Source organism: Tetrao urogallus, assembly GCF_951394365.1.
Source record: "Tetrao urogallus genome assembly, chromosome: 2".
Taxonomy (NCBI): Eukaryota; Metazoa; Chordata; class Aves; order Galliformes; family Phasianidae; genus Tetrao; species Tetrao urogallus.
The window spans coordinates 3865422-3891985 of NC_136814.1; the positions used below are offsets into that span (position 1 = coordinate 3865422).

Sequence of the window (26564 nt, forward strand, 5' to 3'; positions counted from 1 at the left end):
GCTTGCCCATACTTTGGGCTGATTATTTTATTGCACTAGCTACTGGTTATAACACAGCGTTGTTGTTGTCAGAAACATATCTCAGTATAAACTGCAAGTGGCCACATACTCAGAAGATTAAGATGTGGATTGGTCTGCTGTCAGAATCTGAATGTAATGATTGCAGAAGCAGCTGTATAGCCTGAATTTATTACTGCAGATGTGCACGAGTTACTTGTTCCACAAAGGCTGATGATAATTCAGCATAGGTTTATAATTGACTGTAGTCTGTTAGCAACCCTTTTGAAAAGTAGATTACAGACAATATGCAGTAAATACACTGCATCTGTCAGAGCAACACCTGCTGCAATGAGGAGGCCCAGTAGATATCAGCATCACAACCACAGCTTAGGAATAAACCCTTCCTTTTTAGCAGTCTAGTAATGCAATCAAATCAGTTAAAAAAAAAAATGTAACTTTGCTTCCTTCTAGACTAAGAGTGCTGTGATTATATTAAGTATTGAACTGTAGGTCTACTTTAAATGGATTATTGCATGAATTAGCAGTATTGGTTAAGCACCTTAAAAAAAAAAAAAGGGATTTTTCACAGCTTAGTCTCATAAAAATCTGCATCAGTGAAATTTGCAGTAGTTTTTCATTCATAGCTTTTTTTTTTTGGAAGGCTTTAGAGCTGTGTTGTCAATTTTATGGCTGTACAAAAATATGTTTTTCTGATACCTCTAACATTTCCTTAGGGCACTTTGCTTGTTTTAGGATGTTGCTCCTAATGACTTGTTACATTTTGGTTGGAATAAAAAAAAAATGAATTCTGCAGAACTAAATTGTGTAGTGAAGCTGGACAATATAAAAAGTTATTGTAAAATTGTGTACAGGGAATAATTAAGTTATTATTGAGTTCTTATTGCCATGGGAACTGCTTTCTAATTTCTTGGGGTTATCCCTTTTCTGTAACTTTATTTTTACGATTTAGATTTTCTTCATGCCTGTACAGGTAAGTGGCTTAATTTCCACCCCTGTAGATTGTCTTACCGCTGGGAGTTTCAGCTTTAGATCCAGGTTTTAGGTTCTGTTGCAGCTTTTTACTTGGTTCTCTTGCTTACTGTGGTGACAACTTCCCCTGTTTAAAGTTGTCTGTCACAGACTTGGTTGGCTGATTCTCAAGCTCAGTAGATGAAGAAGGGTTTATTTTTTTATAACAATAAAAGTGCTCCTTTCTAACACATGGAAAATAGCTTTCTGAACAATCTTCAGTTTATTCTGCTGTAATTATGGTTAATTCATCTATTATTATAATAACATTATTCTTCTAGCATTCCATTTTAAATTGTAAATGTACATGGTGTATATTTGGGAGATCTTTTTGTATAGTGTTATGCTTGGGGAAGAATATGGTCTTGGTTGCTTTGGGCAGGTATTGTCCCACTGTAAATAATTTATGGATACAATAAATAGGATCTCCCTTTATGGAGGTAGAACTGCTGCAGGCATACTAACTTCATTGAGCTCTTGGCCTCACCTAAATCAGTGAATAAAAGCAGAAAAAAATCAGAATTATTGCAGATTTTAATAGTTGAACCTTCTGAAGCTGCTGTACAGGTAACACCAAACAGTCTCAAACATAAAGATGTAGGAGAGCTGTTCTACATTTGATATGGATTACAGTAGGTACACCTGCCAGCGGACTAATAGGAACTCCTCATTATGTACAGGCTGTATCAGGAAAGCTATTTTTTTTCCTCAGAATCCATTCCCTTGGAATGAACATTATTCTGGACTTGTCATTGACATCACCTCTGAGAGCACATTCAATCAGCAAGAACGCATTTGATTTTGTTGCTGGTTAATAAGATGCTCTGCATAGTGTGTTACCGAGCAGCGATGCTCATCATCTCACTTCTGTGCAGGTACAGCTGGAAAACATCAGGGCATAGGGATCTTTGGTGTAAGGTTTGGTACAGCCTTGGCTTTCTCTGCATTCTCCTTCAGGGCAGAGTGGCACACTGCAGTAGATGCAGAGCTACCAATCAGGATATTACTGAGCTAAGCTGGCAAAAATAAAAGCCTTTTAAAAAGAAATTGCAGTTTTAGTTAAGTCAGGAGGAATTTATTTAAATACAAACCTTGGTGTTTTTTATTGTTCTTTGTTAAAATGAAGAGAGAGATCTTGCAAGCGTCCTGTGTAAACTAAGATTTAAACTTAACATTATTCCTAGTCATGCAGGAAGTCGGGAAGAAAAAGAACTATGGATAATCAGTTAAAAGAACTGACAGATACCCTGATGTGTTGATCAGTAGTAATACCTAATTTCTATTTCAAGTGTGCTATAATGGATTACCATATAGATGCAGCAAAGCACTAAGCATTAAATAGATCTATGTGTTTTCTGAAAAAGCAATATTATTTCACACTGTGGGGTTTCTTAAAATATTTCTTATTAGTGTACTGGGAAACTACAAGCAAGATGTCAATAGCCAGTTTGGATTCACAGCGGTGTTGCTAAAAGTCTAGGCTGGAGTGCAAGAAACTATCATTTGTTTCATAGAAATGGCAATATGAGTTTTTGAGAACCCCAGGGGTTGGGAGAGTGAAGAATATATTCTTGGAAATACTGAAAGGACAACGACCCGTGCACGTGCATGACAGAATATTATGTTGCGCTGTAGCACTATCCTTGTCTTGTGGCTGATGCACATATGTGAAAATTACCCATCAAAAGAGTGTTCTAGCCTTAACTTTGAATTTGCTTGTAGGATTCTGAAGTTTTCCTTTAATGGTATAGACCTTTAAATATGCTAATGCATATTTGCACTGCAGGAGCAAACGTGCCCTCTGAATTTACATGAATTCTGTGCATTTCAGTCTTCTGCAAAGCGCTGATATCTTCCAAAATCACTGTGATAGCAACCTAATTTGATTTTTAAAATGACTTCACCTTACTATTTGGTCATCCCGTGCAGATGATTGAATGCATCTTTGCATTTTTCCAAAGCAAACACGTATTTTTTCCTGGTTTTGAGATGCTGAAACAGAGAAAGGTGTGCTAAACAACTGAAGTGTCCCAATTTTTGCTGTGTCAGGAGATACTGGGAAGCTGAAGCTTTCCCCAGCCAGGAACTTCTGTCCTCTTATTATTTTTTTCAAATTTTAATTGTTTTGATTCAGTCACCTGACAGAGGTGCTTTTATTTTGCATTTTATTCTTATTTATTTATTACAGCTAATTTTTTTTTTCTGTCACCATAGGCATGTTCTTTCCTTCTTCCTCTGTCCTCCCAACACTGTGCAGTTTAAAGTATCATCTGGCTTTTCCTCGTAGTTGTCAGACTCTGCAACAGGATTTTTGTGCCAAAATTGCTTTGAGCAGGGCTTAAAGTCAGCTCAGTTGCCAGAGTTACTCTTTCTCAAAATAGATCAGAATTATGCATCTTTGACACATTGTCAGCTTATGCAGCTTACACCTTGTTATAGTTAACTTTCTAGAAGTGAATTTCACTCCAAGTTGAGGTGAAGTTTTGCAAGATACCAGATGGCCATGTATGCTGCATGCTGTCATGCCTCTGGTCTTTCCCAAATAACAGCTAATGTGCTCTGCAGCTTGTAGGGAGGGCATGGTGAGACCTGGCCTGCCTCAGTGTGCTGTTGTGTTCAGGCAACACCACGAGAGGTGGTTCTTTGGTTCAGTTCTCGATCGTTTGGGATGTTCAAACTGGAGAAACGGCTCTAAGAACATTGTTAAAGCTATTGGGAAATGGGTATTGTTTCTTTTTGCAGCTAAGGAAAACATTTGTACGTCATCGGATTATTTCCCCAAATTTTTCCTAGTAACAAATGCCTGGTGTTCAAGTGTATTTCAGATTTGTTCAGTGAAATTGACATCTTTTCCAGGTGTATTTTGTTATTTGTACAGAAATGCTTCATTCTTTCGAAATGCGATCAAATTGGTTCTCAGTAGTTAGTGTTCTGAAACAAATGAGAGAGAATTTCTGTCTGAGGACGAGCTGAAGGTATCTTGCTTAGGGCGGCCTTTGTTGCTGTGATGATTGCTGTACTTCTCTTACTGATCTAAAAAAATAGAAATAAAGAGCATTTATTTATTTGTTTCTGAGATAAATGTGAAGGCATGTGAAGGCTTCTCCCTGTGGTGTATTGTGGAATTCAGTGAGGCTTTGGTTGCTCCTCTCTGGGAGAGTTTTCCCCTGCGGCCTGATGAAGGAGCTCTGGGGATAGCGCTGACAAAGAGCACGGCAAGGACATGAGGATGAGCCTGATCTATTTATCTATTCACTTTTAGAAATGCCAAATACTATTTGGGGAACATGTGCTGAGGATGTAAAGGAAGAGCAGTCTGTCTGTATGACCTGAGGTCTGGTTCCCTAAGTCTGTGAACCTCTCATGACTTCCATCTTCTGCCATGGAGAAAGGAATGCTCCATCTTCTATAGATCGTGACTTTCAGTGTTGTATACAGTTGCTGCAGCTCTTTGTCGTGAAAAATAAAAACACTGTCATAATCCATCTCTCAAGCATAGTGTTTTTAACAGCAGTAATGATTCATGTGCAGGCCGTCTCCGAAGGATGGCCTGAAACACAAATTGTTGCTTTCTTGGCTGTGACGCTTTTATTTCTTGTGAGCTTTTATGTGCAAAAGACCAGCAAATGGGTCACCACTGCTTCAATTACTTGTCATTCATTGTGCATCCTGCATGTGGTTTTTCTGAAGACTTGATGGCATTTCGTTATGCAGAAATTTATTCTGGTGATTTTGTTTGATGATTAAACCCCGACTGCTAGTCATGTGTGGGATTGTTCAGTTTGATTTCATTTCCTAAAGAAGGTGTCAAAACTATTTTCCCATTTGGATATAACTTCTAAATTTCATATCCCAGTAACTGAGAAGTTGTAAGTTCCAGACATTTTTTTCTCTGAAATCTGTACGAAAATAGGTGTGTTCTCTTGCCTTGTTGGGAAGCTGAGCATCAGTAGGTTAGCTGTCCTATACTAATACTACAGCTACTTGCCAAGTCCTAGTTTATTATGGTAACATATATATGTTTAAGTGTCTTGAAACTTGATTTAAGCACTATTTAGAAGCCACGTTTACTAAAATTAGACCCCCGGATAGCTTGGATTTATCCAAATTATTTAATGACATTACCATCCAGTAAGCTGACGAAAAGTGTGTTTGGTAGCCCCAACTGTTCTGTGCAACTAATATTATAGGACTCCATTCAGGAAAGCACTTAAGTGTATGCTTAAATTCTTTGCTTTGTGGATGCTCTGTTGAGTAACAAAACTGAGGGGAAATGGGCTTGACCAAACCTCTTTCTTTGTTTGATCTGCTTCTGTTAGCATCAGTCAGAGGAAGATTGCCGTGTATTATTCCACATAAGTGCTTTATTAACTGCGTGTGCTATGAATTAAATTAGGCTGGCTTTGTGTAATTTGGCTCGGTTTCACTCAGCAGCTGAAAACACAGGTAAATCATCTCACGGTAAAAATAACTGCCCTGCTGCTCATCTCTGCCTTAGCTGGGAGATAGACCCCATTAGCTGATGAAAAGGCAGACCTAAGCCACCCAATCTCAAAATCTGGACTGTATCAATCTAACAGTAGTTATTACCAGACACTTCAGAAAAATGTAACCCAAAGTGAGCCTCTTAGGAGGAAATTCTGTCTGTAACATCTTCATTAGAAATCAGTTTATATTCTGAGATGCTAGGGCATTCCAGGAGAGGGGGAAGGGGAAAGAGGTTTGTGCCAGTGTTATGGCGTTTATTTAGAATCATTCCAAGCATCTTCCTGTGTAGCAAGGAAGTAAGTAATGGTGAAGAGTTCTAATTATTACAGCTATCTGCTTTCTGTTGTGTTTTCTCTGTCTGTATATAACCACTTCATTTATGTTTTGTGTATCAGTTCATCTGTATCCTCTGAATGAGCCAGTTTATTATGGAAAATTTGACTATTAGTTTTCTTTCCTGCAGAAAATATTGCAACTACTGCCTGAGAGGATTTTTTATCGGTGGCATTTTCGCAGTATAGGTAAGAAGGGATGGTTTGAAAATGTTCTAGTAAAAATGAAATCCGCGTTTTCTGTAATCGCTTCCCTATTTCTACAAGTCCTTTAAACCACTGAGTGACGTAGTTTTGCCCAACACACAGATGGTACTTAAATGTGAGATTTGCATCTGAAAATTCTTGAAACATCTGGAAAATCTTTGTACCTGTCAATAGCTCTGTGTGTTCTTTGTGCTGTGTGGTTTTGATTGCTTGCTTCACTTTTATTTTTGCATGAAAGCTCCTGGAATTTTTGTATTCTTGGATTTGCCATGGTCCTCTTTTTGTCTCTTTCATAGCTTTTAGAGCATCAAAATGGCGAGGGATCTAAACCAGCACACCTCTTCCTAATTGGGTGAATTAGGAAAATGAGTGAATTAAGAAATGGAGACCCATTTGCATTCACAGACTAAGTCCAAAAATTAAGATTGAGAAGGGTTGTGGAATCTGTGTTTGCTCTCTTGCAAATTTGCACTGTAAAGTCTTTCACAGATGATCACATACAAATGCTCATGCAAATTTGTTGTAATAAAAATTGCTCTTTGCCTAGATACAGATACCATTGAACTTGGTCTCCTTTTGGAAATATATTCTGATACATTTCTGCTTTCCATTGGTGACTGTTGAACAAGCACAAGTTACACTAAACCATCGGGCTGCTACATCACATAAGTATTTAATTTCTTCTGTGGTAATCCTGTGACATTATTCTCTGTACATTTGAATTCATTAATGTTTGTGAAGCACTCGGTTACCACAGTCAGTGAGAATTAAAAGAGGAATTTCTGTTTCAGAGTTGGGATAGCGAAACAAAGAAAGGAAGGACAAAAATTTAAACTTTTTTAATAACTTTGAGTGGCCCACAGTCTTGTTGGCCTGTGTCTGTGGAGTTCTGAATACACAGCACTTCTGCAAGTCTGGACCCAACTGTCTTTCATGGATCCTTCATTCAGTGGAGGATTTGCCAAGCCAGTTGACACTGGCCATTTCAGGAACAAGAACCTGTGGGTGGCATTTGTTTGGTCAAATCAAGAGGCTCTCCATTCTTTACCTGCACTCCATGACATTTGTGATACATATGGTGGCTTCTGGAGCAAGGGGGGAATGGGAGGAGCACAGGAAAGGAGCTGGTAAAGCTCAGCCTTTTTTTTTTCCTTAACTTCCTGTCCGTTCTGTCTGCTCACAAGCAGGTATTTTGCAGAAGTCTTCATAAGCATAGAACTGAACATTGCCTTGCAACAGACGCCTAAAAAAAAATAATAGGGCTGTCACCTTAGTTAAGACACTTAGAGGGCTTGGCTTAAAACTTGATATTCTTCTGCTAGTTGTTCACCTTAAAGCATTCAGATAATAAGCATCTGATGGTTTGGGTCACTCTTGAATGTTGGATTACTGAACTTTTATTGATGAGTTTTTCAGTAGATGGTATAGGGATTTCAGGTATATCTTCAAATCAGGTTCTAAAAATGCTATTGAGAAATTTGTTTGGCTGTCTTTATTTTCAAATATGTGAACTTTCTAATTTATTTAAATATTTCCTTTGACCATCCCTTGTGATCACATGCAGGAGACAAAGAAAACTTTATTTTCCTCATTTGACCAGACTGAATAAATTGCAGTCAAGTGAGAGGAAAATACTTCTATTTTGATAGTCCAAACAACTTGCAGTCCACTGAACTAAGCATCTTTGATTAATTAACTGTGAAAATTCTACTTCTGAATGCTTCCAAGGTGGCCACAATATTTTCTTTTGCTGTTTGTTGAAGTAAATTGGACAGATGCTTTGGGAGGGGAGCAATGGCATGTATTTCTTCATTACAGTTCTTTTTTGTTGGTGAGGTTGGCTTGGTTTGGTTTCCAGCACCGTTCCATCAGCTGTAATGTTCTTGTCCCAACAATGTATTTGCTGTTGCAAAAGAAATAATGAGTGGAAGGTGAAGGTCAAGGAAAGGGCTGTTGTCACATTTCCAGTTAGCACTGGGAAAACTAAAAGGAGATGTCTGCTTGACCACTTCCATTTCATCTCAACGAGTCCAGAAAAAATTGCCTGTACGCAGTTGCTTTAGAGCTAATGTATTTACGTCCTTGCTCCCTTTGAACAGTCGTATTTGGATAAATTTATAGCTGTGTTTGATAAATGAGCTACAAAATTTGGTTGCAGTTATTTAAAGTGCACCTCGTACTTTGCTTTTTGCTTGATGTTCCTGTGTAACTGCTAATATGCAGTTGTTTATATGCTAATAACTTCCATCTAAAGTTTTGAAATAGAGAGATCTCAAAGGGTCACTTCTAAGTAAGGCTGTAATTCTCAAAACCAGGTGAAATAACAGCTGCTTTGTACGTTCTGTTATTTTCTGAGGAATTTGACTAAAAACATTTTTAGCTGAAGAATTTCACGTGCAAGATCTAATTTTAAGCCAGGCATTTGGAACAAGCAGTTGACCTGGTGTTTTTAAACATGAATCAAAATATTTTGCGATTTCAGTAGCTGTTGGGTTGTTTGGTTTTTTTTTTTCTGAAATAGCCATGAGTATCATGTCTGTCATTTTGCTTTTTATCCCCCAGAAATTTTCATCTTTTTTGAAGACCAGTGTAATGACAGCGCAGGAATAGCATCAAAGTAGCCTTTTCTGTAGTGTTTTTTTAAAAAGCATCTTAACATCTGATATGTGCCTGTTTCATCTTCCTCATCCAGGGTCGATTTTGAAGAAACTTTTGCACACTGGAAACTCTCTCAAGGTATCTCTCTTCCATGATGTATTCCTATTTCTTTTTCATTTAATTTGTATGAAGCAAATTATTTTACAGATTTTCAGTGTCAACATTTTTTCAGATCGCTGAGCTTTTCCATTTACCTTTTAATTACAAGTTTTAGGATTGGAACTGTAGGCTATTTTAAAATTCATCTTTGTCAGTTGTGCTGCTCTAATGACATTTGTAAATCTAGCTGGAGAAGCTAGCAAAGTATTTGCTTAATGCTTCATTGTTTCAGATCTCTCTGGCATGAAGTACATTATATTACATGTATAGGTTTCTTGGTTTTGCTAAACAGTTTTAAATCCATTTTTCATACTCCAAAGAAATGGCTAAAATGAATGAGAAAGAAGAAGGTGAACTTACAGAGCACTCTGCCTTGGGTGGTTTTGTTACATCTCAGTTTTCTTGGGGATCTTCTGGTCCTGCTTACATTGAGGACAGCAGCTTGCCTTAACGCGCACGGAGCTGGCATTCTGTAATTGGTAGGGCAGAAGCAGGTCAGCTCCTTGTCCTCCAATGGAGGTTGGTGCCATCATACACAGTTTTGGTGCAGCTCACCCTCACCCTTCTGTGCTCTGGTTAGCTTAGCAGTAGGATTATTTATGCTATGACCAAAAGACTTACTAGCACAGAATTGGAATCAGTGTACTTGTCAAACACTTTCTTAACTGCTCAACTACATTACTGTACTTTCAAATTTGTTTTCATATTTTCTTCTACAAAATCATCCCCTTGTAGATAAGATGTGAAGGAATCCGACTGTTTCTTCTCTGGCTTCAAGCACTTCAGACTAACTGTACAGAAGAGCAGATATTAATGTTTGCATGCCTTGTGCCTGGGTTTCCACCCGTTATGTCCTCACGAGGTCCCTGTACACTAGATAATGTCATTAGTCCTCCTAATTCACCAGATGGTGAGTAAACACAATTTCTGTGCTGGGTGTTTCACCTTCTCCCTTTCCCTGAAGTCACTGTGAACCAAGAGCTGCTTGCAGGGGCAGTGCCGTGTGATTGGTGCTGTTTGTAGCTTAGAGATGGCCTGCAATTGTCGAGCTGCTGACAATTTTTGCAGTGTTATGGCCTTCAGGTTTTGTCATTCTGAGTTAAGAACAATTTTGTTGGGTTTTTTTATATCTAGGTGAAGCTATATGAGCACCTTACTGCAAAGTAAGTTCCTGTGTAGATTTACAGCTTATTTGTTAACCTGCAGCATCTGCTTGTGTTAATCCTTCCAGACTGCACTGAAGCAAAGGTTGGTCCTGTCCTCAGATGTCTGTGAAGGTGTTTGGGAAAACACAGGAAGCCCAAGCAGTTTTGGCTTTGTGCAACTTAGTGGCACATTAGTCATTATTAGCAAATTGATCTTTTTATAGAGAATATGATTTATTTCAGTATTTTCAGGTTTCCTATGTTTAAAGCATTTTCTCTTTATTCTAGCTAAGATTTTTCCAGAAGAAATTACCCCGCTTTTGCCAGCTGTCTCTGGAGAGAAAATTGCTGAAGACCAAACCTGCTTTTTTCTTCAGTTACTATTAAAATATATGGTAATTCAGGTGCGGAGGAGATGTATGTTTGTAACTATTCATATGGGGAGGCTTGTGTTCTACTGAGCTTTGTTTCTCTGATATGCTAAAGTCCTTCAAGGTAGTATTTCATTTCTTATTGTGCTTTTTAAAAAAGTAAATACATTTGGGGCTGTTGTTTTTTCATCTCTCATGTTAAACTGCAGTTGTTCATCTTTCTCATTAAGTAGAGTAACGTTTTGTTACTCGTCAACAGGGAATGACTATCAATGTAAAACATGATCTTCAAGCTTTTTGTTTCTTCCTTTCTTTTTAATTCTTTGGCAAAGGCTGCAAGCTTGGAGTGGAAGAATAAGGAGAACCAAGACACTGGTTTTAAGTTTCTCTTTACCTTGTTCAGAAAATACTACCTTCCACACTTGTTTCCATCTTTTACAAAACTAACTAACCTCTACAAACCTGTTCTAGGTAAGTAGCAAGTTTTGACTTTTAAGTTAAAAAACAAAACAACAAAACACCTTTCTTCCTTAAACAGAAAAAATAAGCATCAAAAGTCAAGTAAAAGAAAACAGAGTTGTAGCTGTGAAATAAACAAGCTCAGTTTGTGTTGATGGAAGCATCTCTAGGAAGCACTTCTCTGGAATTAAAAGCATGTTATTTCAGTAATGCTCACATTTTCCTTGGACTTTCTTGTAACATTCTACTGAATTATATATTAGAGTCAATAGGAGCAGGGTTGTTAAGGCTCACCTGGTACACTACAGCCTCTTCTTTGTCATTCCTCTCTTCCTTCAGCTGACTTCTAACTCCTGTCTTTGCAATTTGCCCTTAGTGTCTGAATTCACCTCAGGGCCACTTCAGTCACGTTCACAACGGGAGCACAATCCTTCCCTGTATTTCAGCTGTGTACAAGTGATTTTTCTCCCAAAATCTAAGCATCTGTGTTAATTGTGACCCAACCTATCTCTGTTTGGCATTCTTCCACTTTCTTCCAGTGCGTGTTCTCTCTTTTATTTCAGCTTGTGCAGAGCTCTTTGCACCTGAGCTGACATCTCTTTCCCATGTGCTAAGTATCCTTAATCTTTTCACTGAGTGTTCCTGACTCATCTTCTCTTTCTCGTTCTACCTTACTAATAAGACCCAGGGAAATTTATGTTGCAGACTCATGTTTGGTTTGGATCTTGTCTTACTCTTTGCAGCTCTTCTCTTTTGCTTTCCTTTCTTTTGCCTAATACAAATCATAGCCTTAATGAAAGATTTGTACTTTTGTGTTCTTGCTTTTCTTTAGAAGTAATAAAGTTATTAATACAAGTGTTAAATAATAGAAGTGGCCAGTCACTGCATCTGTTATTTCACATGGAAAAAATGTTGCTGGAGACATGTTCAATGCATTTAAACAGTCTGGAAGCAAGTTTTTTAAGATTAGATTTTCTCTGTATTTTCTCTTTTTATCTCACCAGATATTCCTGATACAAGACCAAGACCTGTATACATTACTGCAACACGAAACAATGAGAATGTCTATAGCACAAAAATTCCATACATGGCAGCTCGAGTTGTATTTATTAAGTGGCTTGTTACTTTCTTTCTTGAAAAGAAATACTTAACTGCTGTTCAGCATACAAAAAATGGAGGAGAAATGCTCCCTAAAATTATCCAGGTGTGCTTTAAAGTTTACCTTTTTTCTCTTTGGATGTGCTAGAAACCTTGCAAGGGATTGCGCGCTGACAGCTGCGGCAAGAAAGAAATGCAATCCCCAAATGATTAACTGATATACTTGTGAATTGATTATTTTTTCTTTTATGAAGGAGGGAGTCTTCAAGGGAATCTCTTAAGTAATTAACTACATTTTTTCCTCATATATGTTTGCCTTACCGGATTTCATCGCTATTATCTCTGGACTTTTGGAATTCAATCTGTAAGCTGCCAAACTTATTTGAGGCACAGACCATTTCCCTGTAATATCAAAGGCTGTTTTGTTTTCCTCTTGATTATAGCAGCTGTTTACAATGAGATGCTAGAAAAATATTTCACTTTCAAATTCTGGTTGAGGTTTCTGTAGGATTAGGGGCTTACCAGGAATTTTGTGGAAATAAATTGTTTTGAGAGACTCTCTGGCTTCCCGTTATAAATCTAGGATCAATGTCAACTTTAGATTTTTCTCTTGAATTGTGGGTCAGTGTCAAATCTGGCTTGAGTGGGAAAAACATTCACTGGCTATGAAAGTCAAACTGTGTATTTTCATGTTAATTAATTTTGAAGTTCTTCATTGAAGAGTTTTGATACCTTAGAAAGGCCAAGTGTAGCTTACCTACTGAAGGTGCTTTTTAGTAACCTTTTCATTCTCATTGGAATTTTCTGCCCAAATATGTGCTGTGCCATTGCAACAGGCATTGCTTGGAGAATGAAATCTTTTCACTGAATTTTATAGACTACTGACACCAATTAAATATTTAGACTGTATAAAGATATTATTGCCTTCAGAATGGAACCTTGTAAAAATTATCACTTAGTGGAAGCCAAGTGTGAGCTTTTGGCACACGTTGACTTCCTAGTTGTTAGAAACTTCAGTGCCTGTAACCTGTGCCTTGTTGGTATGGCAAAATTTTACAAGTAAGTTTATTATGAGGAGCAGTAGAAACATTACTGCTGTTCTCTTTGTCGAAGAGACAGCAGCCTTGTTGAAGTCAATGTAAAGCCAAACTGCATTCGGGTAATGCTTTCAGTTAGTGTGAGTAGCATTCTTTGTCCAGCAATTCAGATACAGTTTTATTCACTTTCTTCCAAAGGCTTTGTCCTCTGTCTTCCCTTGACTGAATTATTTTAGTCAGACATGGTTCAGGATGAAATGTTGCAAAATAAATGCAATGCCACGCCAGAACAATATCTGACAAAGAGCTGTCGGGAATAGTAATGCCTAAGAATATGCACCGTGTATAGTGATGGCATCCTTCCTTTCTCAAAAATCCAATGGACTTGGAGCTGCTTCTCCCTTGTGCCTGCCAGCTCTCCAGTCCCACCACTACACCCCTTCCTCTTTCTTTCTTGGGGAGCAGACAAGTCAGTCGGCTGCAGGGCACCCATAGGAAGTATGCATCATATAGCATATAAGACGAAATTCCTTGCTGTTTCAAAAGATTGAAAATTGCTCGTTCTGACTGCTGGGATGCCTGTGTGCTTTGTGAAAATGAATGCTGCTGTCTTGAGTTCTGAGTAAGCATCACAGATTTTTGGTATGCAGCGCTTCAGTAATGTAATTAGCTGTATCTTTTCTGTGTAGACTGTTGGTGTTGTAAACCAAGATAAAAACCCTGAACTGGAAACCAGCGTGTCTTATGCAAGTGAGCAGGAGAGAAGCCATTCCAATAGCAGCACGCTGTCTGACCGGCGGCTCAGTAATTCAAGCCTCTGCAGCATCGAGGAGCAGCATCGGACCGTCTATGAGATGGTGCAGCGGATCCTCCTGTCCACCCGAGGATATGTTAACTTTGTTAATGAGGTGTTTCGGCAGGTAAACGTGCACGTGTGTGTTAAAGTCGTTGCTTATTGCTTCTACTAGTGTTTGTCTTTGTTTTGATATCTTTTCAAGTGTTTGGGGTAAAAGTACATGCGGGCTTACTGTGAATTCCCAGTCCTCTTCTGCTATGTTGTCACGGTAGAAATTGATTGAAACAACAGTTCCAGGTCACATAAATTTATAGGAGACACCCTCTAGCAGCAGAGTAAGCATGCGTGCTTTACTGAGAAGCGTCCTGTGTGGCATAGTTAAGGAGCTCCTTGTACCAGTGCTTTTGTGAGGCGGATGTCATCGTGACTGGAAGGAGTGATTTTGTATGTTGAGAACCACTGTGGTGTGCTGCCCTCTGCTGGTGTGTGTTCAGAGTGCGTGTAAAGTTCAACGGGCTTCTGGGGAGCAGAAGGTGACAGAATGCAGCACTTTTATTAAATATGATCAGTCTTCAGTAATTGAAGCAGATTGTGGCACTTGGATCCTGCCTGTTTTTATCTCTGCCTTACAGGAATCTCATTAGTTGCTCTGAATTCCTTTGTGTTTTTATTTTTCTTTCCTTTCTACCCTACTTTTCAACCTTCCTGAAAGCATTTTGTGTAGTAGCCATTCATCCCATTGCTTCACTAATAGTCTAGCAGTTGTCATCAGACTTTTTCAGTTTCCTCATAACTCGGAGAACAACGTGCTTGCTGTGTGGCATATTTAATCTAGCTTTTGCTAACCCTTCAATTTCTGCAGACTAGGAGTTGAAGACTCCGTTTAGCTGTTGGATATTGTGCTTCATGTTGTCTGGACAAAGGGAAACATGCTATATGGTGCATAGATTTCCCCCAGTCTGAACAAGATATCCCCGTAATGTTTTTGCAGCTAAACTGACTATAGGAAGAAATGCTATGAATGCATTTCTACAGCTTCTGTTGCTGTTAACTAGTGAAGAGTGGGTAGTCTTTCTATAGACAGAACAAATTTTGTTAATTTGAAGAATGTATTTTAGTCTTTCTCACTGAATTTGTAATATAATGCATTCGATACCAAAGCAGGAACTTTTTCTTCCTTGGGAAAACAAGGTGGATATTTTGGCACCAAATGAAATTTCTCTGCCTTGGTTTCTGTGCCATTTCACTGTTGTCCAAAGATTTTTCAACAGTTGATACTGGTTTGTAGTGGGATTTCATTTTCGGAAGTCTATAAAATGTTCTGTGATCAAACTAACCTTATACCACTGCAAGGGGTAGTACTTGGCCGTGCAGAATATGGTAGACATCACCTTTTAGTGAGCGTGCAGTTTCCCAGGATTTATAATACTGCAAGAGTCTGACACACATCACTGTATTTTTTTAGATGCCCAAGATCTGCAGAAATGTGGGGAAACAGGCAGTTTTGCCTTTGAAAGCTCTCACAGTGGACATCTTTCCAGAATGTTAGAAGTACTGCCAAGGGGTAGCACGTTGGAAGTAAATCCACTATGTTGATTTTTGAACATGTTGTCAGAAGGGATTGAATGCCAGTCACTGCTATTCTCATTACAGTTTAATGTCTTGCCTTTAGTCACACTTGCTAAGATGGCATTTCATATCCTATACTAGTGATGTAATTTGAAATCAACTTCTACGAGTGTAGGGTAGAACCCAGATATTTCTAATTACAGAACTGAGAGTTCCCACACAGGTGAAGGTACATGGATACACTGTTGTTTAGCTGTAACTCTTTGTACAATGTAAAACATATGTTTCCTTACTTTATTTTTGATCTGTGCTCTTTATGGGTGGTTATGATGCATGTGTACGTTTGTATATGCGTGGATTTCTGTGCCCCATATATCCAGTAAAATCAGTTAACTTTAAATTCAGGCATTTTTGTTGCCTTCCTCTGATATATCTGCAACACGGAAAGTGGTTAAGGTGTATCGGAAGTGGATACTGCAGGAGAAACCTGTGTTCATGGAGGAGCCAGACAAAAAGGACAACAGTGAGGATGCTGTTACCAGCTTAGAGGATTCATCAGCACAAACGGATGGTAAACATGTATGCTATCAGTATTATTTATATTATTCTGTCTCCCTGCAGTATGTTATTTTTCTCTTAAACCTGCTTGAAAATGAGTAAAAATTTTAATTATATGGGAAATCAGGATTAAAAAGAGCTATATCTAAGGGCCAGAAATATAAATGATTACTGAGTGTTTGATAGGCCTTACTGAGTGCAAAGAAAGATTGCAGCTCTTTGAAAAATGCAGCTTTCTTCATTATTCCTTGTCTATAGAGATATGGTAGCAAGAACTTAATGGAAGTGGTGGTAATTGCTTAATTAAGAGCTTGAAAATATCTACTAATTTGCATATACTCTGTCCAAATTTGGATCTGTAACTCTAGGAACTTAAATTGCGAGTAAAAATTCTGTGACATCACATTTTTTTTTTCATGTTCACTGTATTGAACATTGACTGGGGCGTTCACATTCAAAGCTACTTAAATAGAAATTTTGTTACACCGAGACAGATGGTTGAGGTGTAAAATCAGAATCTGTAGTTATTCCTGGCATGAATTCAAATGTACTACAGTCAGTGACTACAAAATGTGAGATAAAACATTTCAAAATACAGTAGTTCTTTTGAGTTTTATGAACCTTTAAATTCCATGTACTACGTTTGCTCTGAGATGTCAGTGGTAGACATGACTTCCTTGCTGAAATGGACGCAGTAGTTCCCTCTTCTTGCTTTTGCTATTTGCACTGATTTTGAGTAAATATGGACATTTTCCTTTCTCCCTGGTCACTAACTGAGTGGTGTTTTTGAAAGCTTTCCTCTGACCATTCAGGACATAAGCGCTCATCCAGCTGGGGAAGAACGTACTCCTTTACCAGTGCTGTTAACAGAGGATGTGTATTGGAAGATGAGGACAAAAATGTTAAAGCTGGTGCTCAAGCTGCATTACAGGTGTGCTGTACTGAAAGGTTACAAGGCTGTAAGAGTCATGTAACTTATGCTACACGTTATAGTACCATCGTATAGCCATGTTAAATTCTATGTTGATTTCCAGATTTGAACATTTTGGGAGGGTTCTAGGCTAGCATTACTGAAAACAATTCTCTGCTGGCTTATATAAATTATAATTTCCTATTTTGGTTTAAGAACTTAGATAAAGGCCTTTCTGAAATTAAAACTCTGAAATTAAGGAAAGAAACTACGAGGAGCTGATGGTTTTCATCAGCTATGATTTGAACTTCATTTATAACTATAAAAATGTATGTTAAGCCATGTGCTCATTTCTGAGACCTGGATAACTGCTATAAGGTATGAGGTACATATTTTTTCCCCTCAGTTGGTACTGTGAATGAGAACTGTACATATGCTTTTATTGTTCCTCATTAATTGGAAGTGGTGGTGTTTACTTAAGCATATCGTGTTGGGAAGTGAGTAGCTGGAGGAGTGGCACTCTTACCTGACCAAACAGAAGAGGTACCTGCAAGACAATGAACTTTGTGATATATGCCCTTGTTATCATGGAATGCCATCTGACTCTGATTTAGAATGATTTAGAACAATAAAGTGGTAGATGAAATGTGAAGCTTGCTGTAAGGAAAATGAATGATTTAACTAAGAGAGGACAAGTATTCTGTTATTCTAAGTCTTGACTTTTTTTTTGTCTGGCACTGTGTAAACTGACTGTGGATACCTGTGTCTTGAAGGTGTTCTTGACAAACTCTGCAAATGTGTTTTTACTGGAACCATGCATTGAAGTCCCTGTGCTTCTGAAGGAGCAAGTTGATGCTTGCAAGGCAGTTCTCAGTATTTTCAGGCGCATGATAATGGAACTATCAATGAATAAAAAGACATGGTAAGTTTAATATCTTCTGTAGCTAAGAGAAGAATATTAATATTTAGCTGTTATGGGAGAATTGTTAGGAAGGAGAGGGTGAGAGGGAGAACTTACTCATTGATAGTCCCTGTTACATATGCCGCGCTTACAACTTGCATCTGAGTTGATTTATGAGGTTGTAGGTTCTGCTGTGTCTTCATCAAAGTGCTTTTTGATTTCAAAGTTCTGCTCATTACTTCCATCCCTGAATTTTTCTTCTCACAAATTAAGTTTTACAGCCCACTGTCAACTGGTGTTACTTTGCAAAAGTTCTGTTGAAATCTTTGTGTGATCACATTCTCGATGTGTAAAGATTACTGAGAATTGACAGGCTTTTTGTTGCGTGAAAATTAACAAGAATGATTAATAGAAACTGTGAACAAAAAGTACAATTTTATTTTGGAACCAGGGAGCAGATGTTACAGATACTCCTCAGAATAACAGAAGCAGTGATGCAGAAGCCAAAAGAGAACCAAATAAAGGATACATTTGCTCAGAGCATGTCAGGATTACTCTTCCGAGTGAGTATTTTCTGTGTGCTTGGCACCAGTTTTTCCATGCTCATAGTTCTGCTTAAGTACTATTGCACAGTACTATGCAACGTATTTGTAAAACATGAAGAAGTTCTCCTTTGCAGTAATACAACTGATTGTTTTATTAAGAAGGATTCCAGGTGTCAGAAGCAGTTGATTTGATCTGTTCTTCAGGGCTGCGTTGCAAACTGTGCTAGCACAGGCAGATAGTCTAACTGTGGGATATCTTCAGTGAGTAGCTCTACACTGTGAGCTGTATGCAACTTCTTGTAGAAGTAAGTTCATCTGGCAAGTCAAAACTAAGTCACACTTAAGAAAATGAAAATCTGTCTGCATCCATTTGTATATGATGTGTTCGGATCTGAATGTTGTAGGTATAATTCAAGCTCTGTAATCATTAGAAAGATGTTGCGATGGTCAGTTCTGTATTCTATTCTTTTATTATTGCTGTATGAACAATAAATTAGCTTACCAGGCAAAATAGAGGCCATCTGAAGCATCTGTTTCATAATTTTTAAATTTCCTTGGTCAGTAACTTGTAACAGTAACTGAATATCTACCCACCAATTTCTTGGATTGTTTTTTGATGAATAGTATCAGTGTATCTGCGTGTCACTGATAACAGCACTAATATGCAAGATGGCGTTGTGTTAAATTCAGCCAAGATGTGTGACCTGTCACTTGTTTATTTCCTCCTAGACCCTCATTGTGGCTTGGATCAGAGCAAACCTGAGTGTCTACATTTCTCGGGAGCTGTGGGATGAGCTGCTTAGCGTTCTGTCTTCCCTGACTGACTGGGAGGAGCTAATAAATGAGTGGGCCAACATCATGGACTCTCTGACGGCAGTGCTAGCAAGAACTGTGTATGGGGTGGAAATGACTAACTTACCCTTGGATAAGCTCAGTGAACAGAAAGAAAAAAAGCAGAGAGGAAAGGGTTAGTCCCCATGCTTCAGTGCTTTTTGTGTCAAACAAGTTAAATATTCAAGTTTAAACTTTAAAAGATCTAACGTTAAATACCTCTTAATCTTATGTAAGAAGCTGATTAATCAAATATGAAGGGCTTTGGATTTTTATGTTCACTGTGCTAGGAAGGGTAATTGGGGTCAATAGATGGTAGCTGGTTGGCAGATTTTAGTATGTGCTCAAAATGATTTTTTTCTGTGCAGCAGGAATGAATCGTGATTTCTTGTGCTGTATTCTGGCATAGTCATCAGTGTCAAAATTCTTTTCCATGTAATTTTATTAAACTTCATGAATTACAGTATTTCAGCTGCATTCATATGCTGCTTTGCAATTGATGCACATAGTTGAATTTTTACTGTGATTGTAAAGCAATTACTATATCAGCAACACTGATTTGAAGGTGAATATTTTTTTTCCATGTTGGAGTGCCTCTAAGTTCATTCAAACCCTAGAAGAATAAATGACAAAGCTGAATACAATACTAAATGCTAGAATAATCTTGTTTTTTCTTAGGTGGTGTTTTAGAGCCTCAAAAGACAGCTGTAGTGGGAAGATCTTTTTCATTAAGCTGGAAGAGTCACCCTGAAGTTGTGGAGCCCATGAGATTTAGAAGTGCCACCACCTCTGGAGCTCCTGGAGTTGAGAAAGCAAGAAATATTGTTCGTCAGAGAGCAACAGGTTAGATCTCTACTAGAGACCTGATTCCCAAACATCCAGTAACACTCAAGTTTTGTATCTTTGAGTTCTGAGCCTTTGAGTTCTGACTACTTCTAAAAATAATGCAAGTAAATTCAACATAGATGTTGCATACCTGAGTCTGGATGTCTGCAGGGCTATAAATACGAATAAAAGATCAAAGTATTTTGGAAAATACTTTATGCATGCTCTTGAATGCATTATGCTATATCAGTCATATGTAGTTTTTAAACTTTCTTGCTGCTTGCCTTTTATTGTAATCACAAGATGAAGCCTGTATTTAATAAGCAACCTTGCTTATATTATTTATTTACTTCCTTCTTAATGATGTAACAATATATGTGTAGCATCTCATTTTCCTTTTTTTTCCTCTCGTGTTTAATTCTGGACAGAAAAAGTATAGTGGTGAACAGAAGGGAGAATGGGGTGTAGGAATAATGGGGGAATGTCTGGAACTCCAGGTGTTGAAAGAGACACCTAATTTTTCAAGTATATCAGAGGCCTGAATTTGGTGTCTATTTTATGGTATTGAGACTCTGTATTCTAACTCAGTGGGCTATGGATTAAAACTCTCCACAGAAAGTCTTCTCTGTTTTTTTTAATAGAAAATGTTTTTCTAAGCAGAGTCTTTCCTCATTCATAATAGATTAGTTGTGTTTCTTACCAGCAAAATACAAAGGTGAGCCAGTATGTCTTTTCTGGTTACAGGGAAGCTTATTTGGTGGGCAGCAGGTTGGTTGTCAGACTAGGGGATGAACTTCATGTGTAATAATACTCTGGTTTCATTTTGTGTCTTACGATCACATGAAACCGGAATTATTCTGGCTTCCATAGGATTTCTGGTGATCAGTGACTCCCAAATCAGCAGATATAAAAACCTCTTATATTTGCACATGCAGATATAGCAAATAATGATTCCAAATAGCCTGATGTCTGTCTGTTTCCTAAGAGTAAGACTTTCTAGGAGAACAAAACTCAGCTACTAAAATTCCAGACGTTATCCTTCAGAAACAAATGTAGCAGTCCTTAAAGGAATTAGAGAAATAGTCAGGGAAGGACTTTATGTAGCAGAATGGAGCTTTGGGGAAAGCATCTCCTGCCCTGGGGCTTCTTTTTTTTTCTTTTTTCCCCTCCCTCACTGAAAAACAACAGGAAAAAAACCCCACACACCGACGCCAACATAAACACAAGATCGCCTCTTGCTTCCAAGTAAGACTTTATTTTCATCTTCTGCTTGCACTGGGAGTTCAACAGTTAACAGCAGGGTATTAATGCAGCAGCCCACCATCCTGCTTGAGTATTTTTTCCTTTTTCCTTTTTTCTTCTCTAAGTATCAGCATTGGCGTTGTTGTGAGCAAAAAGGGAAACAGCACAGCAAATGCCAGATGCATTTCTAGTACAGTTGGTGAGAAATTGATGCATTTTTCTAAAAGAGACTTCAAGCTTATGGCAACTGCATGATAATTATTAATATATTTTAATAACTTGTCTTGATGACAGAAATCCTCTAAAGCATTAGCTACCTTGGAAGGTGTTTTTCTTGTGGCCTGAGAGAATATTTAACGTACAGGTTACAAAAGGGACACTGCTCATCTCTCTTACAGATGATGAGAGAAGCTGCCAGCAAAGTAATATTGGACACAACGTTTAACACTTCGCTATCTTTGAGATTATTTTCTCCTTTTGCAAAAGTGCAGAGTTCCAGCAGTGTTTTGAGTGCTTCTAGCTTCACTATTGACTGAAGAATCCAAACCCCATCTCATAACTTGCATGTTTCATTGTCCTGTTCGTAAGTGGAGAAAGCAAGTATGCCAAAAGCAGCGTCTACAGAATAATTCAGGATGTAAGCTGCTTCAGGTCATGAAGCTCCTGCTCAAAGCAGGGTCAGCAGTATTGTCAGACAAGTGCACTCAGCGCTTCATTAAGGCTGGAGCAAGGATCCCTAGTTTAAAAAAACAACAGCCTAACAGTGGTAGCTGTAGATTGATTTTTAAGAGGCACACTGTCCCACTTCTCAGATCAGAATGCTTTGTTTTCAGGCAAGATGAGTGAATGGAAGACGTAGCTAGTTTTTGGGGCAGGAGGGAGCATTGCTAGCAGAAAGTTAGCTGAATAAGTTTTCCATTCTTTGTTTCGAGCTGCATGTACTGCTAATGGTACTGCAATGAGAAGGAAAAAGGGTGAGTCAAATAAGCTCATGTATACTAATCACAGGCTGACAAAATGAAAGATTCCACATTGTATTTTCAGTGGCTGAGCTGCATTGTATGTTATTAACTCAGGGGTAGCAGGAAATATTGCAGAGCTTGACATTGTGAGATTCTTTGAAAAGCTTTGTTTTTCGTTGTATCATGACATCCCAAATCCAAATATTTTGCTGTTTTCTGACATAATTGTTGCTTTATTTTTTCCTGGAAGCTAAGCGAAGCCAGTCTATCAGCAACTGTGTTCATCTTTATGAGGCTTTGCCAGCTACTAAAAGTGTACCTCTTCTGCTTCACACTGTGAGCTCTCTCTTACCTGGTATCTCTTACACTTCTTGCTCTCACAGACTGTCAGGTACTGTACTTTAAAGTCATCTTTTATATAAATGTTCTTTATATTTTTAAGCTTTTCTGTCTGTTCTCTTTCTGTCCAGTTAATTATTCTTAAGGAGCGTGGAATGAGATGTTTTGCACTTCTCTTTCCTGGATCTGTTCCAAACACAGTGTTAAGTAATGGTGGTTGCTAGCAGGAGTTGAGCAGATTCAGTGGAAATGTACCTTGTGCTTTTTCAAAGCAGGAAGGGGTTAAAAAAAAATGTGGTCACTTTTAATGGTTTCTGTTGTTCTGTCACTGGAACTGTAGTGATTATCAGTGTAAGTAACCTCTTCAGAGGAAAAGAGGACAGGAAGGTCTTCTCAAGGAGCTGCAATAGAAGCTAGTTGTGTGCACAAATGTATGAGATATCACAAGCAAGGTGTGCCAAAAAAGAAGTGCAGCAGGTTGAGCTGCTGGTACTTGATTTTAGAAGAAAAAACTCATTCCCTCCGTGTCACACTCAGTTACAAATCAATGCTTACAAATGTGGATCTTTTTTTCTTAAAGATTTTTTTTTCTGTAATTATTGATTCTAGAAGCAAATATGAAAGGTTTGTCTGTGCCTCTTAGCTTTCGTGTGGTATTTGATTTCTCTCAAAAGTACTGCAAGCAATGCTGGTTTTGTTCATTTAAATATTAACATGAATTACAATTTTATTGGGTTTATATTTCCTAATAATAAGAGTAAAAATTCCTAGAATTATTGAATCAATGATTTTCTCCATGTTTTCATTTCCAAGTACTTGATTTACTGAAAGTTCCCAAGCAACAAATACCTGATGTACAAAGAGTTAGGAATGCAGAAACCAACACTAGAGAAGTTTGCACGTGGTGCAAATTATGACTCTCTGGGGATTCCTATTCCATGAAATATCTTGAGTGTTTTTCATCCCATGTTGTTGTTTTTGGTCATAATGTTGAAATTGTTCAAGCTGGTTGATATGGGCATTGACCTGAAAGAAGGGCTTTCGTGTATTTGTTGCTTTCAGTAAAGCTTTGATGCTGGCAGTGGTACTTTGGGGTCAATGAACACCAGAACATTTGGGTTTCGCAAGCGTGGGTTTGTGAGGCAGTTTACTGAAATAGAAATGATGTATATTGTAATCTGAGTAGTATCTAAGCTCAGTTAGTGTAGATTGAACAAAGGAAGCATGCTGTCCTCCTCCTGCATGCTGCTGCTGCAGTCAGTGCAGGTAGGTGCAATCTTGTACCCTGAGGGGCTTTGCTTCTTGCTCCTTTCTGCATAAGCATAACCTCAAAGTCAGTGCATACAGACCAGCAAGGAGGTAGGAAGCAGAGCAAAGGAAAGGAGAGGAGCAGAATGTAGAAAGCTGGTGGGCAGGTCATTTTAGTTCCTTTATTGTGAAATAATATGCAGAAAGAAATGTGAGAATTCAGTAATTCAGCCCACAATCCTTATTTAAAGAACAGAAATCCAGTGCTTCTCCAAGTCACCACGTTGGTACTGAACCATTTCTTCTAATAGCACTGGATGTGTGGATTGACTACCGTGAGCAGTCTGGTGGTGGTTCTCCTGGGTCAGTTTGATGGGGGACTTGTGGGCCAACTTTCTGACTGCTTTCCAACAGAAAAGATAACAGTTAGAGTGGGTGGCTTTAACCAGTGCTGTGACTGAAAGCGTTGATACCAAAGGAGAGCTCTCCTGATCCCAAGTAAGAGTGCCACATTGAAACCCAAAGTAATTTCTCCATCTTTTTCTAGGTCTTTCATGATTTAAACCATTAATACATCTCTCTCTAAACTTTGCTTTTCTAAGGATACTTTTAACTTCTCTGACAAGGGGTTAAATTCTAGTTTTTGTAATTTGGAGTTTGAAGTACTTGAGTGGGTCACTTTTTCACTTAGGTTTCATAGCTAAGGAGTTGGCATATGTGTTTAATTCAGAGGTCATACAAACACAACTTTTTAATTAAATCAACAGAGGTTGAAGAATCTCAGCAGTCGGAAGCTTTGGCAGGAGCAGAAGCTACAGGCCTCTTTGTAGACCAAGAGCAGCAGCTCACTCGAAGTAGCAGCACTTCAGATATTGCAGATCAATTTCCATCTGATTTTTTTCAAGGTAATTTTGATGAAACGTAGTAACACTGCACACATGAAGAAATGCCAGGACTTCCTGAGCCTCACTGATGCCACTGTTACTTTCTATGGTTTTCAGCCACAGTTGTAAAATGTTTTTTATCCCATTTTCCTACTAAATCTGAACCAAAAATGGAGAACACAACTTTTAATAAACCAGAGCTTTATTAAATGTGTGCATTTGCAGTGTCACTGTTTAAATTTATCAAGCATGTGCTTATATTTCATGTTTTCAGAGGAACAGTTCTACTTCTGTTTTGCTTGTGCACCTATGTTATGCTTATGAAAGGTTTGTCATGGCATCATGTGTTCTATCTTAATAACTAATCTGTGAAAAGTTTACAATTTGTTACCTTGCTCTGCTGTAAATATAAGAAATGTAGATGTAAATGTAGCTGATATTTTCTTGTGATTTGCTATGTCATTTTTTCCCCCACATTTTAATTCTGTTTCCCTTCTAAATTTTGTAGGCAAAAAGGCTGGGAGTTCTCATAATTTGAGCACTTTAGACTCCAAATCAATCCAGGAAAATAAGGAGTGTGTGAAGAAGGAACACGAAGCTGAGCACGTAAGGCAAAATAGATAGTGATTACTGATGAGATCTTGTTTTATGTAAAATAAATGCTCTGTTAATAAATAACATATTCCATTGTGAACTGGATGGCTTTTCCTATTTAAAAACTCTCAACTGAAAGAATGAATATTTGGTAGGCACTTTCTAGTGTGGAATCATCCCTTATGCTGTTTGCTGTGATCAACCTGTAACTTCTGATACTGTAGTTGCCAGTGCACTTTGACATGATTTGCTGTGTACTATTCTCATAAAAGACTTCTGTGCTTTTCTATATTAATAATAAACAAGCCCATTCACTTTTTTTTCTTTTTAAATAATTAATGTTTTTTTTAGAGCTACATTACTGGAGTAAATGTTTGATGGTTTGAAGTGCTGGGGAAAATATTTTTCCTTCAGCAAAATTTGTAGCACCAGCTATTTATTGTGGATTGTTTGCCTAAGTTAACATTTGGACAGGCAAGCTTTGTAAATTTTTAATGCAGTTTTGGAAAAAAACAATAGAAATAATATATGAGTTCATCTTTATGGAAGTATAATGCAGTGCTGCATGGAGGACTGCAAGAGGAATCTCATCTCTGGTTGCTGGTTCTGCCATGTGTCTGCTCTTGCAGTACTGTTATGCTTTGTTCTGCAGACAAGGCTCTTTCTGGGAAGTGCTCTCATTAACCACTTCAAGAATAACAAGGTGTGGTGAAGGTGGGGGGGAGAGCGATGCAGGCTTCGTAGTTGTGGGGAATTCAAAATTAACCTGGCTCCCTGTTCCAGTTCATACGTTCATTTAAATATCTTGACTGAGTTGCAGTTAATTTACAGTAACTTTCCCTGTGTGCATTTGTGTGTCTCAAAACTGCAAGAATACCATGTTCTCAAAAATATAGTTAATGAACTGAGATTGATGCTTTTTTTTTTCCTCTGTAGGTAGCAGTACGAAGGAGCAGTAGTACAGCTGAATTGGATTTGAAAGCTGACTTACAGCAAACACATGGAAACCATAGGGAGAGAGAAAAAAGTGAGTTCCAAGAAACGTGGTGATTTTTTTTTGAAGTGTAGCAGCTGAAACCAGTGTGATCATGTCTTGTTGGGTCATGTTATGCTAATGCCATCTTTAAAAATAGGCTCCATGATCTTTATTCATCCTCTGCTTGCTTTAGGTGAAAGTGTGAGCAGTGACACATCCATTGGGTATAATAATGAGGTAGAGATTGCTCTCATCCCCTGGCAAGCCTCTGAAGAAGATCAGGAAGTTAATGCATCGACAGATGTCTGTGTGGATCCTGATGCACCTCGCTGGCTTCAGCTTAGCCCTTCAGATAATGCAAATTTAACAGGTATTATAGTCCAGAAATTATATTTTAGATTTTTATTTCAAAAAGGAGTTCAGTTTGCGTGTTTAAAAAAAAAAACAAAAACAAAACATGT

General features: G+C 38.1%; 1 protein-coding gene across 1 annotated transcript in view; it reads left to right on the forward strand.

The window, feature by feature from the left end:
* RALGAPA2 (Ral GTPase activating protein catalytic subunit alpha 2) overlaps positions 1-26564 on the forward strand; it is a gene marked incomplete at both ends in the record, with an annotated part of 118398 nt that overhangs the window by 15720 nt on the left and 76114 nt on the right. Inside the window, 18 exons of the mRNA XM_079550449.1 lie at positions 5981-6038; positions 8749-8792; positions 9549-9723; positions 10247-10362; positions 10662-10800; positions 11793-11992; positions 13613-13843; positions 15694-15867; positions 16640-16777; positions 17530-17678; positions 18109-18220; positions 18932-19169; positions 19712-19876; positions 22313-22453; positions 24417-24554; positions 25042-25139; positions 26064-26154; positions 26297-26473. Coding sequence (XP_079406575.1) covers positions 5981-6038; positions 8749-8792; positions 9549-9723; positions 10247-10362; positions 10662-10800; positions 11793-11992; positions 13613-13843; positions 15694-15867; positions 16640-16777; positions 17530-17678; positions 18109-18220; positions 18932-19169; positions 19712-19876; positions 22313-22453; positions 24417-24554; positions 25042-25139; positions 26064-26154; positions 26297-26473 — 2584 coding nt within the window. The remainder of the gene's footprint in view (positions 1-5980; positions 6039-8748; positions 8793-9548; positions 9724-10246; positions 10363-10661; positions 10801-11792; positions 11993-13612; positions 13844-15693; positions 15868-16639; positions 16778-17529; positions 17679-18108; positions 18221-18931; positions 19170-19711; positions 19877-22312; positions 22454-24416; positions 24555-25041; positions 25140-26063; positions 26155-26296; positions 26474-26564) is intronic.